Consider the following 21,555-nt stretch of genomic DNA (forward strand, 5'->3'; position numbering starts at 1 on the left):
TTTACCAGGGACTTTTGTTCACTGCTGTATTTGTGCTTTATAGCAGTTCCTGGGATAGAATAGTTGCATAGTAAATATTTATTGGCTGGATGTCTGGCTGACTGGCTTAGCTGGGTGTGGTTAGAACTTATTTACTAATAATTACAGCTATAACTTATTGGCTATATAGCATGTGTTAGGTACTTACATATATGGTAAGTAATTCATACCATGCTCCTACAGGGTAAAATTGATGGGTTTATGGATGAGCAGGGTGAGGGCGATAGAGGAGTCAAAGATATTTTCTAGGATTCTGCTTTAGATACTGATCCAAGTATTGATGAAACCCAGGGGGAAGAGTTTAGGCAGACTGTGTTGTGGTATCTGCAACCACAGATGCAGGGACTATTCCTGGGACAAGTTTCCAAAGATGGGCCCCCACTGTTTGCCCTTCAGCCTGGAGATAGTGCTGGTCTTAATCTACTCAGAGCAGAGTTGCTCACTTTAGGAACGGTAGGCTTAAAGCCATTATTTCTACTGTGTTCTAACTTGAACATGTTCACTTTCTGTTCCAGATGATCGGACTGAACAACGAACCTGTCTCATTTGTGGGGACCGCGCTACAGGCTTGCACTATGGGATCATCTCCTGTGAGGGCTGCAAAGGGTTTTTCAAGCGGAGCATTTGCAACAAACGGGTATATCGGTGCAGTCGTGACAAGAACTGTGTCATGTCTCGGAAGCAGAGGAACAGGTGCCAGTACTGCCGCCTGCTCAAATGCCTTCAGATGGGGATGAACCGGAAGGGTGAGTGGTGCTTATGGCTCTCATGGCCCATCTTTCATTCATCACTTTACCTTTAGTGTCAGCTGTTATGCTTTGGAGTTACTTATTTCTCAAGCCTGCACTACATATCAGGCCTTATACTTTGTACTCATAACCCAAAAATGAATCTGGAACCATTCCTGCCTACAAGAACCTTCTCAATTAGGTGGGAGGAAAAAAAAAACTAGTGAGATGTTAAGGATTCTATGGGAGTGAATGCACAAGCCTTGTGTGACCAAGAACCCACTGAACAATCAGGTCTTGACAGGGATTAATGTACTTCACTAGCTATTTCAGGAATGATGACAGACGTAGACATTTTGGGTGAAAGGCGTGAGGTAGGAGATTTCTGAATGTGGTATCATTTTGTTTGCTAGAACCATGGCATACCCAGAGGCTAGGCATGCTCAGAAATCTGTGTCTGGGTTGGTAAGGACTTTGGGATTTATTAAGAAGCTTCCCAAGAGCCATTAGCCTGAGATAACATGAATAAACTGATATTTTATTCATACTAGAAGTAGGATGAATACGAAGGGCAGTTTTGAAGGATGAATTGGGGCAGGGAAAACAGAAAAGCCACCTAGAAAGTTTTTAGAAGAGTCTAAAAGGAAATCTGAAGGATCTGAATGAAGTGGGGAAGGAATGGCACAGAGAGACATGGAAGAAACTCACCTGATAGGAGCTGGTGACATACTTGAGCAACACCAGAAGTTGAAGTTGAGGATTTGGATTAAGAGTAATGGCCTGGCCGGGCGTCGTGGCTCATGCCTGTAATCCCAGCACTTTGGGAGGCCAAGGCAGGAGGAACACCTGAGGTCAGGAGTTTGAGACCAGCCTTATCAATACAGAGAAACCCCATCTGTAAAAAAAAAAAAAAAAAAAAAAAAAAAAAAAAAAAAAAAAAAAAAAAAAAAGGAATGGCCTTCCTGGGGGGGGGGGGGCGGAAATGGCAGGGTTGATTTCTCTATGAGACCATCTGAAAAGAAAGGAAAAAGCAGGGTGGGGCAAAATGTTGGCCTTGAGGTACCTGAGAAGGACACATAAAGATGTCCACCAAGGAAGCTTGATATATAGGATTGGAACTGAGGTGAAAAGTCAAGCCTGCAAGCAGGCTTCATGGAGCTGTTGGCACAGAGGTGGTAGTTCATAGGCGAAATCACCCACAGAGAGAGCTTAGATACAGAAGGGAGAAGGACCAGTGTCAGAAGCCTAGAGTGGTATTCCCAGGGAGGGTGGAGGGTAGAGTAGAGCAGTGTCATTCAGCAGAAAGAAGAAGAGGCTCTAGCAGCAAACAGACTAGCTCTGTGACCTTGGGAAGCTTGCCTTATATCTCTGATATTCAGTTATCTTACCTTTAAGATGGTGTGTTACTTACTCTTTAGAGTTCTTTTCCAGATTAAGTATGGTAACATATATAAAATACCCAGCAAGGTTTTAGGGGTTCATAGCAGCAGTGTTCAGAGATGAGGGGCTTAGTCAGATATAGTGAACTGTTCAAACTGGTTTTATAGCATTGTGAATGCAGACATCCAGATGTACTCAGACTGGTTTTATTGTGTATGAGATAAGAAGGACCTTTTAAAAACTTGCCCATCATGAAGAAAGGTAAGAGAGATGTGGAAAGGCATTTAGATAAATTTAGGTGGTTTATAACTTATTTATATACTAATACTTACTGAGCATTTATTTATGTACCCTCCATATATTCTACCACTGAGTATACAGAACAACCCTGTTATTATCTATTATCCTCAATTTACAGATGCAGCTTAGGGAGGTAAAATGACTTAGCAGTAGTTAGATTAGGGGTGGTTATGTTGACAGTTAATAATTATTAAATTATAATTTGTTATTAAGCCGAGCTTATACCTGACCACACGAACAACATACTGCTTCACATGTTCACCATATGGCTTAGCTGTTTACGCATTGGAATGCCCTCTGTTTACTGGATGGTGAATGTCATAGTAGGACATTTGAAGTGTTACCAAGTTTTCCCCCTGCCTCTCTTTTTAACTCATCTTCTAACACTGTGCCTCAGGGATGCCTTATACTGCTGTGCCTGTGCTCAGGTTTTTTCCTCTACTTAGAGATCGTTTCCCTTCCCTACTGCCAGTTACCTCTTACTGAAATCTTTTCCAGCCACCAATACCAAGCACTGTGGTGAAGAGAGTCTGTCATCTTCTGGCCCTTACCCTCTTTGGTTTTGGGCTCCACCTTTCTTGTCTCCCTTTGTTGCCCTCACTGTGAATATCTGAGGAAAGCTTAGTTATTACGGATTGCCTTCTTGACTACTGTCTCTGATTAATCATCCTGCTTATTCAGCTGGAGTGTGAGATTCTGAGGCTTCCAGTAAAACTCACCTCTTTTAGGGAAGAATAAACTTAACCTCATAACCCCTCTAACCATAGTCAAAAGACACATGGAATGGAAGGGATAGGGAGCTGTCTCCTTAGGATTATTTGCACACAGAGCAGGCTGACCCAGTTGCCTGGTGAAGTCTGCATCAGGGAGAGAAACCCTGCCACCTCCTGGTTGGTGCTGCAAAAGCAGGATTAAAATTGCAGTTACCATGGGAGTATTTTGGGGGTAAGGAATATTCCGTATGGACCTATGGTGGTTGACACATAATTCTGTGCATTTGTCAAAACCCATAGAACTTTACCCCACAAAAAAGTAAATGTTACTACATGTGAAAATTTGTTTAATCAGCCAGGGTGTTGTGGGAGTTACAGGGCAGAGGGAAAGAATGTACACTGTGACAAATGAATCTAGCTGGTGTTACAAATGAGTCACATAATCACACTTAAGGGGTTTGAGAAAAAAGGAGCTCACCTTTGAAAATGTTTTGACTGTATACTGTAAAGCTAAAAACAAAAAGAATTATATACAAACAAAGCACTCTAGTTTGTAAAATTTGTTTCTCTCAAGGTTATGTGTTAGGAATTCTGTCGCTACTTCGCTACTTCGTTTGTATAATAGAGAGTGGAACCAGCAAGTAAATACATTGTGGACAATGAGAGTCAGATTTCTCAGGTCAGAGAAAGAAAGAAGTTATAAATCAGCCAAGGGGAAGGCTAGAGTGAATCCCCTGGTGCTAGATTGGTTTCAGTGTATCAATATGTATTCGTGTTTAGATAGATAGATTTTAAAATGTATAGATATGTGCGTGGGTAGGTGAGTTAGTACACATATGTGTATTTCCAAGCTCTAGCCACTGAGAGGGGCTAGAAGCAGATACCCAGGAGCAATGAGCACACCCAGCACCCAGATCTTGGCTTCCAAATAACAATGAAAGGAATGAGACTCATTGGAGAGCTGATTGATTCCACAGCTGAGGTAGGGGAAATATAAAATGATCCTGGAGCATCTTGTGGTGCCAGCAAGTTAGGAAGTACTTTCTAAAAAATTAAAGGAAGCATATCGAAGGGCACAGAAGCCAACCTGAAAGAGCTTCTGATGGCCAACACTGGAACAACTTGAGCAGTGATAACTGTAGGATTCGTTTATAACCCAAAGACTAAAGTAAATATCCATGAGTTTATACTGAAAGAAATAAATGAAAAAATAAAGAGAAGTGATCATTCTTCCTTTTAAGTGAATTCTGATTAATAAATGTAGAAGGAGGCCAGGTGTAGTGGCTCACATTTGTAATACCAGCACTTTGGGAGGCCAAGGCAAGAGGACCACTTGAGCCCTGGGGTTCAAACAGCCTGGGCAACACAAGGTGACTCCATCTATATAAATAAATAAATATAAATATAAATATAAATATAAATGTAGAAGGAATGAGGGAAATAGAAAATCACCACTAGCGTTGGGCACAGTGGTTCATGCCTGTAATGCCAACACTTTGGGAGGCCAAAGCAGGTGGATTGCTTAAGCCCAGGAGTTCAAGACCAGTCTGGACGACATGCTGACACCCCGTCTCTACAAAAGAAAATAGAAAAACTAGCTGGGCATGGTGGCACATGTCTGTAGTCCCAGCTACTCTGGAGACTAAGGTGGGAGGATCGCTTGAACCTGGGAGACGGAGGTTGCAGTGAGCCAAGATCATGCCATTGCACTCCTGCCTGGGTGACAGACCAAAAAAGAAAAAAGAAAAAAATCACCATTAGAACACCACAGTCATAATTGCTACAAGCAAGATCCACTAATGGATGCTAAATAAGTGGCCTCAGTGTAAACAGAAACAGCATATTTGCATAGTCTGCAAATACATACTAATTACAAAGGGAAAAATGGTTTATTTAGAGAATTCTAACAGACATGACTTTAGCCAAGTAATCAAGATGAACAGTACCAATAAAACACACCAACATTGTATATACCCCTGATATGAAACGCTGAGAAGGGCACACATATACACACACACAGAGGCTAATTTCACTCTCAGTCTAATCCTGAGAAAACAGACAAGCCCATATGGAGAGACATTCTTGAAAATAACTGACATTTGACAAAATACCCATTTGAAAAGTGTTAAAGTCACAAAAAACAAGGAAAGACTGAACTGTCACAGATTGGAAAAGACTATGAAGGCATGACAGCTAAATGTAGTGTGGGGTCCTGGACCGTGTTCTGGAACAATAGATAGAAGTGAAGCAACTGGAGAAATCAAAATGAAGTACTTACTTTGGTTAGTAGTTTTGTACCAAAGTTAATTTCCTAGTTTTGATGACTAGCCATGGTTATGTGAAATGTTAAAAGGAGGAGCGTATATGGGAACTCCCCATAATATTTTTGCAACTCTTCTATAGGCCTAAACCTACCTCAAAATTAAAAAAAAAAAAAAAAAACTATTAAAAAAGTGCAGCTGCCATTTGTGGCTGGGGCTTTTTCGCCTATGCGCTAGAAGCTCTCTGTTGTCCCCCATCTTTGGTAATAGAACTGAGTATCTTTTCAGGCATTGTGAGACAGTGATCCTATGGCATCGCTATATCACTTTACCAGGGTAAAAAGTGCCCCGGGACACAACACAGAAGTCTGCATGAAGCACTGAGAAGTCTGAAGGAGGGAGAACAGTTGAGTAGAATCTTAAAGAAATCAGAGTTGATGTTCCTTACCAACTTTTTTTTTTTTAAACATTTTTTACATTTTCTTTACAAACATTTTTTTTTTTTTTTTTGTAGAGACCAAGTTTCACCATGTTGCTCAGGCAGGTCTTGAACTGAGTATCAAGTTTAGCTGAGCTGAACTGAACTCAGGCAGTCCTCATGCCTCAGCCTCCCGCCAAAGTGCTGGAACTAAAGGCGTGAGCACCATGCCCAGCCACAGGGTTTTTGGGTTGTTGTTGTTGTTGTTGGGTTTTTGAGTTGTCGTTGTTGTCTTTTAATTAAGACTTTAAATTTTTGTTTTGTTTTATTTTGAAATAATGTCAAGCTTACAAAAAATGTGCAACAGTAGTAAGAACTCCCATATACCCTTTACCCAAATTCCCCAATTGTTAACATTTTGCCACCTTTGCTTTATCATCCTAATTGTTTTATTATTTTCCCTCCCCTTCTCTCCCCCTTGCTCGTTCTTCTGTCTCTCTGTCTCCCCTGCCTTCCCCACTTCCCACAGGTAAGTAAGGGTGCATGCATGCACCTGTGTGTGCACAACTTCTTAGCCATCTGAGAGTAAGGCATAGGCAGTGTTCCCCTTACTTCTGACAATCACAGTACTGCTATCAAAATCAGGAAATGTAACATGACACAGTACTATCTTATTAGCAGATCTTATTCCATTTTTGCCAGTCATCCCAGTATCTTTTATAGCAATTTTATTTTATCTAGAAGCCAATTCAGGGAATCACATTACATTTTTATGTCTTTTTAGTCTCTTTTAATCTGAATTGTTCCTCAGTCTGTCTTTGTCTTTATTAACATTGTTGATTTTGAAGCAAATAGGTCATGTATTTTGTAGAATATCCCTCAATTTTGGCTTGTCAGTTTCCTCATTGACAAATGCAAAAATGGCTTTTCTGTGCATTTTTGGTGAGAATGCCATAGAAATGATATTGTGTCCTTCTTAGTCCATAATATCAAGAGCACATGATGTAAGCGTATACCCATTATTGGTGATATTAACTTGAATCGCTTGGTTATGGTGATGTCACTTAGGGGAGGTGGTGTTTCCAAACTTTTCCACTTTCTTTCTGAGTATAGGCAACAGAGACAAAACTATGTAAAACAGAATGGCATGTTCAAGGACTAACAAATAGTTGTCTATAGATAGGGTATAGCATTTGTGACAAGAGATGAGGATGAGGGGTCCAGAACCAGGTGATAGATGGTCTTGAATGCCATGCTAAGGAGCTTAGATTTGGCCCATAGACCAAAGGTGCTTTCAGCAGGTTTTGATTGGCAAGATGTAAATCTTTAAGACCTTGATGTAGTTAGCTTTGTTATTTATGGTTTCTGGATTTTGTTGACTGCCCAGTGCCAAGCAAATGAATAATGATAGGCATGAGTTCCAAAGCAGAAAAAGTATTTGTGATGCCTTCTGAGAAGATAGAAGAGCCATGGCTAGTGCTATTCTCTTTCTTAGATAAGAGTTACAGCAGAACCATTCCTGTAACATTGCACACAGGAACCATTTATTCTGTTTTTTTTTTGAGACAGAGTCTCACTCTGTCACCCAGACTGGAGTGCAATGGTGTAATCTTGGTTCACTGCAACTTCCAACTCCCAGGTCCAAGCGATTCTCCTGCCTCAGCCTCCTGAGTAGCTGGGACTACAGGTGTCCACCACCACGCCTGGCTACAGGGTTTCACCGTATTGGCCAGACTGGTCTCGAACTCCTGACCTTGTGATTCTCTCGCCTAAGCCCCCCAAAGTGCTGGGGTTACAGACATGAGCCACCACACCCGGCCCCATTTGTTCTCTTTAATCAAATCACTGCCAGATAGACTTTAGCCTTGCTGAAAAACTTGTTAGCTCAGTGTGGCATCAAGGAACAAGCATAGCTTTAGAATTAGAAGATCTAAATTGAAACCCCAGCTCTATCAGTTCTTCCCTGAGTAACTTGAGCAAGTCTCTTTACCTCTCTGAGCTCCATTTCCTCATCTCAAAAATGTATGGGAGAATATTACACCTTCCAAGGTTGTTGTAAGGATCAGATGAGGTAACATACATATGTGTAAGAATATTATAAGCTTGAAAATATGGTACAAGTTTTTGTTTTTAACAGAGGCACTGCAGCACATTATATTTTCCACACTTCAGGTAGTTTCATGGCCTCTTGACCAATTTTATCATCTCTAACTAAATGGGTACTACTGTTTATATTAGTCTTTAAATAGCTTTTAAAAATCAAAGTTAATTTTTAAAGGCAATTTTTTACCACCTCAGTGAGTGGAAAATCAGTATTTTTAGTGTACATCAGAATGAATGTATAATTAAGAGTTTATAAACCACCTAAAAGTATCTTAGGTTTCTCTACTAGGATGCATGTATAGTAGTCGTGGAAAGAAGTCTGGTCTTAAAGTCTGATAGCTTGGGTTCCAACCCTGATTCTGCTCTTTAGTTTCTGTCTCTTCCTGCGAAATACTTTGTTTCTGTGAGCCTTAGATTCATCTGTTCAATGGGAGAGATACTAATACTTCCCTCGTGAGTTATTTTACCTCAGAGAACAACAGTACTTATGTAACACATAGTAGATTACTGTCATATATGCGTTTTCTTATTCTGGGTGGTGGTCAAAGAAGATGAGCTTTTGAATTTCAGAACAAGAGATTGGCAAGATGTAAATCTTTAAGACTTGTGGCCCTTTAAATGAAAAGTAAAGTATGTTGAGTTCTTTTCACACCTCCAGGACGGTGAAAGTGAGATAACAGCTGAACTATTAATATACTGGGTGTTGTATTCCAATGACAGATCTTTGCTCTCTACCTATGAGCTGAACATGTGAGATGTTATTATTGGAAACAGAAATACCCAAACACTGTCATTGATCATGGAACAGCAGAGAAGTGATTGTAAGGATTTTTAGATCTTGAAATTAGATTGAAAGAGAGCTCCCAGCAAGCAAGCAGCATACGTCTAGCTCTAACATAGGCTATATATGTTTCTTACTCTAAATTCACAACAACTTTTTATAAAGCAGACCAACCATGTTGCCTCCACTTGGTGGATGAAAATATTAAGACTCTAGCAAAGTTAAGAATAGAACCATGGATTTTTAACTCAAAGAGGCTAGGGAGAGGGAAGGATTAGTTGCTAAGTGCTTACTTTACATGCCAGGCCCTAGGATTGGTATTGTAGCCACACTGTTTTATATAATGTACCATAAAACAAGTACCAGTATCTCCTCTTTTCATTTCAGTAAACTGAAGTCCAGAGAGGTGAAGAAACTTGTTCATAATTATACAGACCAGGCAGAAACAGGATTTGGACCCTAACTCAACCTAATTCTAAATTTCCTGTCAGCCTTTTAGTTACCTCTGGAAACAGGGTTATGCTTGGAGCTCCCACCTTTTGAGGCAATCAGTCCTGCCTCAGGAACTTTTGAGATGACTTATGTTAATTTTTTTTTTAAGTGGCAGGTATATCCTAGCAAGGCCTGCTGCTACATAGTGTTGTTAGTTTATCTTGTGTCATTGTTAACATTAACCCCTTCTAAGCTATCCTTCACAGTGGCTGTGGCAAAGATTTTTGAAAAATCCCAATATGACTGCAGTGCCTCCCTACATTCCTTCTCATCCTCAAGCTCCTTAGCTAACGTTATACCCTTAGTCTGGCATTCAAGGCTGTTTATGACCTAGGCCCAATTGGCCTCTCCACCCTTATCTCATGCTACTCTTCCCCCACGTGTGCTTTAGTCAGATTAAACCATTTGGAAGTTTCTAGAAAAAAGAGTTTATTCTTACCTTCAACTTGATGCTTTTCTGTACACTGTTGGCTCAACCTGGAGCACTCTTTTTCTGCCTTCCTAAACCCTACTTAATCTTTAAGACTCACTTCAGAAGTTTTCTTTCCCAGAAAGCTTTGCCTAATGCTGCGGCCCTACTGTTACTGCAAATCAGGGGTTCTTCTCTATGCCCCCATATTAAGTGTTCCATAAACAGTGACGATAACATTAGTAGTAGTTGTTATTCTTAATGAGGATGATACTACTTAAAGGATGCTTTTTATAGTTAGAAAATGCTAGGTAAGCTCCTTCAACTATAGAGGTGCTCTACTGACTGCCTTTGCAGGGAGAAATCATTGAGGTTAAAATTCTGATTAATGAAAAAAACAAAAAACCTGTTCTGATTCTACAAATCAAACCTAAACTTAGGTTGGGAATAAAAACTTTTATTTAAAAATGGAAATATTCTATCCCTCCCCTATAATTTGTCAAGACCTTAAGATGCTTCATCCTGGCAGGATGTTTGTAACTGAAGGACTAGTGAACAGTACTATCACCTTTTTTAAACATACTGAATGTATACAGTGTGTGTAGTATGTATGCAGTGCCTTGAGAGCCCCAAAATATTGCTGCCTATGAAGGAGCCTGGAATAATAGAATGTGTGCTTTGGGTCCAGAAGGACCTGTGTTTTAATCTTGGCTTTGCCAATTACTGCCTTACGCTTTTGGCCAAATAAGTTCTCTTTTTGTGCTAAGACTTCTGTGAGTGTGCTTCTGACTACCTTTCTTGACTTATATTTCCTTCCAGCTATCAGAGAAGATGGCATGCCTGGAGGCCGGAATAAGAGCATTGGGCCAGTCCAGGTGAGTTCTAGGCCTCAATCTCTGTGGTCCATCCTGGAAGCGCAGGGCTCCACTGTTCCTGAAACTGCTCACCTTAATTCTTTCATCTGCTGCTCACAAGAGCCATCTTTGCTTTCATTTCTGTAAAACTGCTTTTATAGCCTGGATGTAAAAGTGCTTTGAAAATCATAAATATTGCTCATGCATGGCTAGGGGAAAAAAAAAGAATATCTTAAATATATAAGTTAATGATTAAAGCTCTTCTTGTGATCCCTCAGCCTTTTCTAAGGATTTACAGACAGTGAACCCAGTTATGATTCTGAACCATCCAGAGGATTTTTTGATCAGTCCTTAAGGTCATAGATAACTTAGCCTGGCAGAAATGAGCGAGACTAATTTGCTCTTCATGTCGTATAAAAAATATACTAATATATTTTTGAGCAGAATATTAATGTCTTACTGTAGACCAGGAATGATAATACTCCATTCAGTCCCACAAACACTTACTGGGCTCCTACTCTTCCAAGCCCTATACTATGAACTTAGTCTAATGGGAGAGACAGATAGGTCAACAGACATCATAGTAAGTTGAGAGGTAACAGAGGATGCCCAGGGACTACAGAGGGAGGGGCACCTATTCTGCTTGGGCTAGGGCCATGGTTGGGGACCAGAGACACTCAAGAAAATAGACTGTGCAAAGACCCAGTGATGAATCGTTATGACAAGGAGTTTGTTCAATTAGGTTGGAACGTTGGGCACATGTAGTGGAGTGGCAGAAGATAAGGAAGATTCCTTGAATTTGGAATCAGTTCATTAGGGAGTGGCCTTCAACTCTCTTTGACATAGCTCCTTAGGAAAAGTCTTTGTGGGGCCAGCCTATACACTTGTTCTTACTTGCCAGTGGAAGAACTTCATGAGGGTAGAAAATTGAATATATTTCCGCCCATCAGGTGAATCCCTTGGCGCACTAGTAGGCAGAGCACATGGCTTAGGAATTATTAGTGGCCAGGAGCACTGTCACCCACCTGTAATCCCAGCACTTTGGGTGGCTGAGGCAGGAAGATCGCTTGAGGTCAGGAGTTCAGAACCAGTCCAGTCTGGGCAACATAGCATGACAGACCCTGTCTCTACCAAAAAAAATTAAATTAAAAAAAAATATTACTGGTATGAGCTAAGAGGCAACCACTAAAAGGTTTTATTTAGATTTGCATTTTAGAAAGATCATTCTAGCAGTGGAAATGGTTTGTGAGGCGTGAGGTGAGGGTGAGTGAAACGGAGGGAGAGAGAAAGCAGTTAGAAGGGCTTTGCAGAAGTACGGGCAAGAGATATAGATAATAGTTTGAAGCAGAGCAATGGCTGTGCAGATTGAGGGGAAATAATAGACCTAAGAGTTATTTGCTGCGTAAATCGATAGGATTTAGCCAGTTAAATGTGAGAGAATGAAAGAAAGGTGTTTGGAGTTGTCTTGAGACATACACCGATGATGTTTGGGGGATTTCCTATCAATGTGCATAGCATATATTCAGTCAGGCTGTGTGACTCTCAACTCTGCTGTATTTATTCTTTTTTCCTAAACCATTTTTATCTTGTTACTCAAGTCATATATATGTCTTGTAAATTATTCTTGTGTTTTTTTTTTGTCTAGACTAATAGCTGCCCTTTTTTATTATTGTAAAAGTAAAAACCGTATAACATGAAATCTACCTTATAAACAAAATTTTAATTATACAGTACAGTGTTGTTAACTATATCCACATTTGTATACAGCAAATCTTTTGAACTTTTTCATCTTACATGACTGAAACACTATACCCATTAGATAGCAATTCCTCATTTTTCTCTCCCATTGCCCATGGCAGCCACCATTCCACTTTCTGCTTACAAGAGTTTTACTACTTTACATGTCTCATAAAGTGGAAGCATGCAGTATTTGTGCTTCTGTGGCTAGTTTATTTCACTTTCTTTTTTTTAAGGTGTTTTATGTTTATACCATATTTTCTTACGCATTTCTCTGTCATCAGACACGTTTTCACTTCTTGACTATTTTGAATAATGCTGCAGTGAATGTCGGAGCGCAAACGTCTCTTCACAATCCCGATTTCAGTTCTTTTGGATAAATACCCATAGATGGTATTGCTGGATCATATGGTGGTTCTATTTTTAACTTTTTGAGGAACCTCCATGCTGTTTTCCATGTGATTGCACCGTTTTACATTCGCACTAACAGTGCGCAAGGGTTTCCGTTTCTTTACATCTGTACCAACACTTGTTATTTTCCAGACTGGTTTTTTGGTTTGTTTTTGTTTTTTGTTGTTGTTGTTTTCTTTTACATATAGTAGACATCCTAACAGAAGTGAGGTAATATCTTCAAGTTTCAATTTGCATTTTCCTGATCATAATTGATGTTGAGCATCTTTTCATATACCTACTGGTTTGTATATGACCATTCTTTGGAGACATGTCTCCTTAAGTTTCTTGTCCATTTTTCAATGGATTTTGTTTTTTGTTTTTTTTTTTGTTACTGAGTTACGGGAGTTCCTTGTATATTGTGGATGTTGACCCTTTCTCAAATGTGTATTGTAATATGTTCTCCCATTTCATAGAGTATCTTTTTACCCTGTTGACTGTTTCCTTGGTTTCACAGAAGCTTTTTAGTTTGATGTAGTCACACTTGGCTGTTTTTGTTATGTTGTCTGTACTTTTGGTGGTGTATCCAAGAAATCATTGCCAAGACCAGTGTTATGAAGATTTTCCCTGTGTTTTCTCCAAGTTTTATAGTTTTAAGTCTTAACATTTAAATATTTAGTCAATTTTGAGGTTGACTTCTGTGAATGGTATAAGGGTTCAACATCTTTGGCAGGGTGGGAGCAGGGCATGTGGATATAGTTTTCCCAGCACTATTAGTTGAAGAGAGTATCCTAGATGTGATGGTAGAAAGTCTCACAAAGGAGATGACATTTAGGTTTTTGTTTTTTTTTTTTTGTCTGGTTTGGTTTTTTCTTCTTTTGAAACAGGGTCATGCTCTGTCACTGAAGCTGGAGTGGGTTGGTACGACCATGGCACACTACAGCCTGTCTTCTGGGCTTAGGCCAGAATCTCCTGCCTCAGTCTCCTGAGTAGCTTGGGACTATAGGCATGCACCACCATGACCAGCTAAGTTTTGTATTTTTTGTAGAGACAGGGTTTCACCATGTTGCCTAGGCTTCTCTTGAACTCCTGGGCTCAAGCAATCTGCCCTCCTCAGACTCCCAGAGTGTTGGGATTACAGACATGAGCCATCATACCTGGCAGGAGGTGACATTCGAATCAGATCTTGAAGGGCCAGTAGGAGAACGGTCAGTGAGGAATGGCATTTCAGGGTTAGGAAAGAATAACCTCAAGGACAAAAAGGAGTTGAAAGAACCTAGAGGCTTCGTGGCTTGAGAGTAGTGTAAATGAGCAGGAAGAGGGCCACGAAGGGCCATGGTGCCAGTAAGAAGGAAGCTACGCCATCCTAAGATTAGTGAGAGGCCCGGAGTATGGGCGTGGAGGAGAGGGAATCTAGGTTTCTGGGAGATCCTATGAGATTTAAATAAGCTCTCAGTCCTGAAGAAAGAACAATGTCTTGAGCACCCAGTCTAACATATCTTAATTCCTTGTCAAAGATATCAGAAGAAGAGATTGAAAGGATCATGTCTGGACAGGAGTTTGAGGAAGAGGCCAATCACTGGAGCAACCACGGTGACAGTGACCACAGTTCCCCTGGGAACAGGGCTTCAGAGAGCAACCAGCCCTCACCAGGCTCCACACTGTCCTCCAGGTGAGCTTTAAGGCAAACCCACGATAATCATCTAGGGATCCTCCACCAAGGGCAGACCCACAAGAAACCTCTGGCTGCGTATCCCTGCCAGGCTGTCTCAGCCATTGTACTGTTGCTCCCTCAGACTCTTGAAGTAGGGGTCAGGATGATTGAAAACAGTGTTTCCCAGCCCCTTTTATGCTAAAGACCTTGAAAATGTCAGTGGTCTCTTCTGCAGACTGATAAAGTACTGTATCTTCTATCCATGCCCATGCATTCTTCACCTAACAGAATAACATTTTAAATGTAGCTATTTTCCCTCATTTATTTTATCACTGAAATAAACTTCCTTGACAGTTTTGAACTAAAACTATAATTTCTCTGCCTCACAAGAGTCAATGTTTTTCACTTTATAAATTTTAAGAAACATCGAAGGCTTTTTAAGCCGGTCAAATTTGCTGCTATCAGAAAATACAAACTTAGAAACTCTTGGTTCAAGCATATCTTTAGTTAGTTGTCATGTGTGAAATAGAGCCTTCAGCCATTAGGGAAGGTTTCCTTTTTCCAGAAATCTTTCTTGTAGGATATGGGTTGACAAACTTTTTCTGCAAAGGCCAGATAGTAAATATTTTCAGCTTTCCAGGCCTGATGGTTTGGATCTCCACTTCTCCATTCTGCCTTTTTAGTATGAGAACAGCCACGGCCATGGACACTATGTGAAGCAGTGAGCATTGCTGTGTTCCAGTAGAACTTCATTTGCCAAAATAGGCAGTGGGCTGGATTTAGCCTGCAAGCCAAAGTTTGCCAACCCCAGTTATAGGAGAGATTCCCAGCAGTAATATAATATAAACACCCACTTTGCCATCATAGTCTACAAGTATCTGTTAAAAATACTCTCCAGGCATGGCACCTATATAAAGAATTCATTCAACCAGTATTTATTCATCACCTACTCTGCCTTGCACTGAGTGTCCAATGGTGACCCCAATATTTATGTAGAGTCCTTGTCTCACAGATGGGAATCCAGTAGGAGAAACATGAATGTAACTATTAATTTTGTCCCCTGGCTTGATGAAGACACAGACCTGATGGCCAAAGAATACCTTAAGTCACCTTCTGGCTCATTTCCTGTGAGTAATTACTAGATTTGCCATGGCTCTGTTTGATGCAAGACTTTTCTCTTCAGCAGGTCTGTGGAACTAAATGGATTCATGGCATTCAGGGAACAGTACATGGGAATGTCTGTGCCTCCACATTACCAGTACATACCACACCTTTTTAGCTATTCTGGCCACTCACCACTTCTGCCCCCACAAGCTCGCAGCCTGGATCCCCAGTCATACAGTCTGATTCACCAGCTGTTATCAGCTGAGGACCTGGAGCCATTAGGCACACCCATGTTGATCGAAGATGGGTAAGTAAGCTCCACCCTTCCTGGCCCCTTGCAATCTCAAAATGTCCCTACCCCACATCCACCTGTGTCCCTGGCTGCTATACATTTGGCTTCAGAATGAGTTGGGGTATAATGACTCAAGCCTCAGGACAAATCTGTGCTTATCTTTGAAGCCAGTGATCCCTTATTGTTTCCTTAAGTATTTTTTCTCACAGAGTTGAGGTTACTTTTCAGTTCCTATGGAATTGAGATAGAAGGGCCTTTGTTTATGTTTGGGCCTAGGTAAGCCAGGTACTGGGATGGATCTGAGCACTTCCAGGCTAGAGATGAGTAGTAGTTCTGGGGATAGGCATATATCAAATATAGGCTCCTTCACAAAGCCCTGGCTGGTTGTGGCCTGTCCTGCAACCCTCACCAACATCCCCACGGCTAGGATGGTGGCACATCATCACTTTAGGTGCAGGCTTGAGTGGATAGAAGGAATATTCTTTCAGTCTTTAGTCAGCTCTACCTGAGGAGATGATAATTCAGCCCTTGGGTCTACCCATTGCTGCATCCATCATTCCTCTGGCCTAGAGCATAAGCAGTTTGAGTGCTTAGACCTCCCAGGAAGGTTTCTTAAGCTAGTGTCCAGTTTCAGAAGAGGAGATTAAACTATTCACCCACAAGGAGGCCACACAAACCCTTTATAAATCTAGATGTAGAAAGCTGGGCATGGTGGCTCATGCCTGTAATCCTAGCACTTTGGGAGCTGTAGGTGGGCAGATCACAAGGTCAGGATTTTGAGACCACCCTGGCCAACATGGTGAAACCATGTGTGTACTAAAAATACAAAAGTTAGCTGGTCATGATGGCATGTACCTGTAAACCCAGCTACTCAGGAAGCCGAGGCAGGAGAATCGCTTGAACCTGGGAGGTGGAGGTTGCAGTGAGCCAAGATTGCACCACTGCACTCTAGCTCTTGGCGACAGAGCAAGACTCTATCTCAAAAAAAGAAAAAAAAAAAAAGTTAAATGGAGGAAAGTGAGGAAAAGTGTTGCCAGGGGCCTTGAGAGAAAGAAAGTTGAAACTTCTGGGTCTGTGGTCTCAGAGGCCCCTTTTATTCCAGAGTTGAGAGATGCCCTGCTGCTCTGCCCAGCTTTAGCTTAAAGGAAAGGCTGAGCAATCCTGGTTCCTGAACTCACCACCAGGGGGTGGAGTGAGAGCAGGGAAAGCTTCTGAACTTGTTCTGTTCTCTTCAGCAGTCTGGACGTGAGGCTTATTTTTGTGCCAATTCCTTTGTTGGGTGGGCATCAGAATTAGAATAAGAATTCCATTGCTAAAACTTGAACAGGAGTGACTGGGATTTTCTCTAAGACATGAAACATCAGAGGACACCAACAATAAAAGTCATATTCCCTGACAATTGCACACTTTTTTTTTTTTTTTTTTTTGAGACAGTCTCGCTCTGTCACCCAGGCTGGAGTGCAGTGGCACTGTCTCGGCTTACTGCAACCTCTGCCCCTTGGGTTCAAGTGATTCTCCTGCCTCAGCCTCCCGAATAGCTGGGATTACAGGCCCAGGCTGCCACGCCCGGCTAATTTTTGTACTTTTAGTAGAGACGGGATTTCGCCATGTTGGCCAGGCTGGTCTTGAACTCCTGACCTCAAATGATCCACCTGCCTCAGCCTCCCAAAGTGCTGGGATTACAGGCATAAGCCACCACGCCTAGCCAATTGCACACATTTCTAAGCCTTTTATTTCCTCAGCAGCCTTTCCTCACCAGACTCACCTCTCCAACCCTGGGCTTGCTACTGGCCTCAGCCCTGCCCCTATATCAGAAAATCACATTGGATAGAACTGGAGACCGTGGGCATGGAGCAAGGAGCCCATTGCCAGGGACCCTTTGTGCCCTTGGGACTACCTTCTCTATGTGCCCTCATCCTCACCCTCTGGCCAATGGAAGTGACTTTCCCTGTCCCTTTCCCTCAGATACTCTGTGACACAGGCAGAACTATTTGCCCTGCTTTGCCGCCTGGCCGACGAGCTGCTCTTTAGACAGATTGCCTGGATCAAGAAACTGCCTTTCTTCTGCGAGCTCTCAATCAAGGATTACACGTGCCTCTTGAGCTCTACGTGGCAGGAGCTAATCCTGCTATCCTCCCTCACTGTTTACAGCAAGCAGATCTTTGGAGAGCTGGCTGATGTCACTGCCAAGTACTCACCCTCTGATGAAGAACTACACAGGTGAGGGCTCCTGGCTGGGGAGGAAATCCCAAACAACCACACCATTGTCATCCCTGTAAGGCATAGTCGCCTGGCCCGTCAGAGGATAGGCATTGCACCACATAGGCCTGGGTTTGAACTCTCACTCTGCCACTGACTAGATTTGTGATCCTCAGGTTCTGAACTGGTAAAATGGGGTGATAACAGAATTTCCCTAATAAGATAGTTTTTAGGAATAAATCTTATACATTCAAGCTTAGCAGAGTGCTAAGCTGTAATTTATTTTTTATTTTATTTATTTAGTGTGTGTGTGTGTGTGTGTGAGAGAGAGAGAGAGAGAGAGAGAAACAGAGAGACAGAGTCTTGCTCTGTCGCCAGGCTGAATGCAGTGGTACAATCTCGGCTCACTTCAACCTCCGCCTCCCAGGTTCCAGTGAGTCTCGCCTTAGCCTCCCGAGTAGGTGGGACTACAGGTGCACGCCACCACATCTAGCTAATTTTTGTATTTTTATTAGAGATGGGATTTCACCATGTTGGCCAGGATGGTCTCCATCTCCTGACCTCAGGTGATCCTCCTACCTTAGCCTCCCAAAGTGCTGGGATGACAGGTGTGAGCCACTGTGCCTGGCAGCTGTAATTTTTTAAAAATTAATTTATTTTTTGAGACGAAGTCTAACTCTGTCACCCAGGCTGGAGTGCAGTGGCTCAGTCTTGGCTCACTGAAACCTCCACCTCCTGGGTTCAAGTGATTCTCCTGCCTCAGCCTTGCAAGTAATTGGGATTACAGGCACCCGCCACCACGCCTGGCTAATTTTTGTATTTTAATTCTCCATGTTGGCCAGGCTGGTCTACAACTCCTGATCTCAAGTGATCCACCCATCTCGGCCTCTCAAAGTGCTGGGATTACAGGCATGAGCCACTGTGTCCAGCTGATTTGTATTTTACCTGGATTTCTGAGATAATGCATCCAGGAAAAACAATAACCTAAATTCTGCCTACAAGGCAATAGGGGCTCTGAACTGGAGTTTATAATCCAAGAAAGAGACCTAGAGGTCATTTTGGTACCTACTGTGTGCACTAGGTAAATATTTTTAATTGTCTGCTTTCTTTCTCACAGCCTCTAGCCTTACAGGTGTTGTGCCTATTTTATAGATGAGAAAACTGTAGTTCAGAGAGACCTCCCCTTAAATATTTGGGATTTGAATCCAGAGCCATAGATTTGAGCACATGCCTGCCTGACTGAAAAGCTTCATTTCCTTGATTCTGTCTGAGATGCGGTGAGATGTTGAAAGCATGGGACTAAAAGACTGAGCTGTTCTGTTTGTCATTTTCTGGCATAACATTTTATCCCAGCTGGCCAGTATCCTTACAGCCTCCCTGTCCAGAATGGGTCACCTCCCTGCTGCTCTGGGGCCTGTCCAAGCACACTTTTTACTCATTTACTCTGCAGAACTGGAGCACAGGGTGACCATATTTTCTGACTCTAAAATCAGGACAAATGATCTGCTGAGATGACTTTCTGGCTTGCTAATTTATCCATATGAAAAGTCTTATAATGCTTAATTTGTATTTAAATAGACATTTCAATACATGACTTGTATCGTACAGTTCAAAATATTGGAAGTCATAGGATTCCAGGGCACCAAGAAGAAGAAAAGAAAAGGTGCCCCTACCCATGAAAGCTGGAGAATGGAAAGTAGCAGCCTTCACAATTTTCTTCACAGAATGGGGGTCCATCTCCCCCCTGCCACCTAGTTGTGGCATTAAGACAAGCAAAGGCTCAAGTGGAAAGCCGTACTCCAAGACCTGCAAGGGCCCTTGGCACAGCTAGGGGAGGGAGGAGCCAGCTTGCCGACTCTCTCCACTCGTTTTCTAATATTTCCTTATTAATGATGCTTACTGGCTTCGGTGTGATCTATAAATGACAGAGTTTTGAACCCAGCTGACACTTAGTCTGGTAAACAGAGCTATCTGATTTTGCAGATGACCTAACCCCTTGTCCAGAGCCTCTAATTCATTGTTTCCATCAAATTCCTGTCTCCTACTCCATAACTCTGTTTGGATAGCAATCAGCCTACTCTGATGTTGTCAGGGTTTGCGGAACTGGCCCAAGGAGTCCAGCCTCTCTGGGTGCCTGGAATCTACGAGTGCAGCCTGAGGCTACAGCATCAGCCTTTCGACTCCACTCCCGAGTAATAGGTGTGCCCAGGCCCTCTGCAGGGAGGCAGGAGTCACTGGCAATACAGGTTCTCTTTGGCTTTGAGCTTCATAAGGCATCCCATCTCACTGTAGCCAGTCCCTTAAGCCCCAAGACCAAGGCAAAGGTCAGTAACAGCTGAAGTAGTGAGGAAACGTTTCCTTCCTACGTTGGAATTTTTCTAATCAAGGAGGATCTAAAGCTGTACCATCCACTATAGTAGCCACTAGCCTTACATGGCTTTTAAAATGTAAATTTATTAAAATTAGAAATTTAGTTCTCACTTGCACCAGCCACATTTCCAGTGCTCAGTAGCCACAGGGCTAGTGGCTACTAGTACAAATAAAGATCATTTTTATCATCACATAAAGTTTTATTGAACATTGCTGTCTTTAGAACATGTATTGCTGCTGAGCTGTCAAGTGGGTTCTGAGACTAGGAAATGGATTTGTTGTTAGGACTCTACTGGGGAATCCATCGATGGAAAAATAACAGTTAAACTTCAACATGTTAATTCTGATTCCATGACCATTTACTGAGTATCTATTGTGTGTTTTGCGGGGAGGAAGCTGGGATCACAGGTGATGCAGACATGGTTTCTGATTCAGAGTCCCTATCCTTCATTTAGGGGATTGGGAGGCAAAAAGAAGCAGACACAATTTACAGTGCAGGGTTGTGTTGGCGGAGATAGAGGGGCATATGAAGAGAACTGTGCAAGCATAGACTGCGGAGTGAGTACCTCTGTGCAGGGCCAGGGAGGGCTTACCAGAGGGTCAGACATTTGAGCTACACCTTGAGTGGGAATTTCTAGGCCCCTGGTAGAGAACAAGAAGGAAGGCAGGAGATAAAACAAAGTCCTAGAACTTAGAGATCCTAGATGATTGCTATGTGCAAGGAATCAAAAGCAATTCTGTGGATTTAAGGTATAAAGAGAATGTATCTAAGAGAGACAGAGAAATGAGGGGAGAATTGACTAGAGAGAAAGATATGGTCAAGACAGGTCATGAAAGTGCTCAAATGTCAATCTAAATAATTTGGGGTTTGTTGTGTAAATAGTATTAAATCTTGGGAAGTTTTTAAGTGGAAGAATTACACAGGTTGCATTTTAGAAAGATCTCTGTGGCAGTAAAGTTCAGGATGGATTGGCCTGGTCAAGACTGGAGCGCAGTGGCTGAGCAGGAAGGAGACTGTCCCATAGCCCAGGTGAAAGAGAACAAGGCCTGGACAAAACAGCAGTGATTGTGGAGACAGAGGGAAGCACAAAGCTAAGAGATGTCAAGGAGACAGTGGGACTTCAGTGAGTGGAAAATGTCGATGATGCTGCTGGTATTTTTGGACTAGCGAGGCAGGTAGGCACCAATTTTCTTAGCTAGGATAAAGGAGCAGGGAAGAACAGGATGGAGATGAGCAACTCTTTGGTTTAGGTGTCTGTGGGGTCTGAGAGGCATATAGGACTGCCTAGGAGGTCGTAGGAAGTGGAAGAACCTCTAGAATCAGGTTAACC

The 21,555-nt window shown here is 42.1% G+C and overlaps 1 protein-coding gene across 1 annotated transcript in view; it reads left to right on the forward strand.

Moving 5' to 3' along the window:
- Positions 1 to 210: 210 nt before the first annotated feature.
- Positions 211 to 21,555, forward strand: part of NR6A1 (nuclear receptor subfamily 6 group A member 1) — a 35,724-nt gene continuing 14,379 nt past the window's right edge. The window contains exons 1-6 of the mRNA XM_037745652.1: positions 211 to 253; positions 555 to 785; positions 10,444 to 10,499; positions 14,123 to 14,277; positions 15,443 to 15,670; positions 17,621 to 17,875. Coding sequence (XP_037601580.1) covers positions 211 to 253; positions 555 to 785; positions 10,444 to 10,499; positions 14,123 to 14,277; positions 15,443 to 15,670; positions 17,621 to 17,875 — 968 coding nt within the window. The remainder of the gene's footprint in view (positions 254 to 554; positions 786 to 10,443; positions 10,500 to 14,122; positions 14,278 to 15,442; positions 15,671 to 17,620; positions 17,876 to 21,555) is intronic.

Source organism: Cebus imitator, unplaced genomic scaffold (genome assembly GCF_001604975.1).
Source record: "Cebus imitator isolate Cc_AM_T3 unplaced genomic scaffold, Cebus_imitator-1.0 Scaffold206, whole genome shotgun sequence".
Taxonomy (NCBI): Eukaryota; Metazoa; Chordata; class Mammalia; order Primates; family Cebidae; genus Cebus; species Cebus imitator.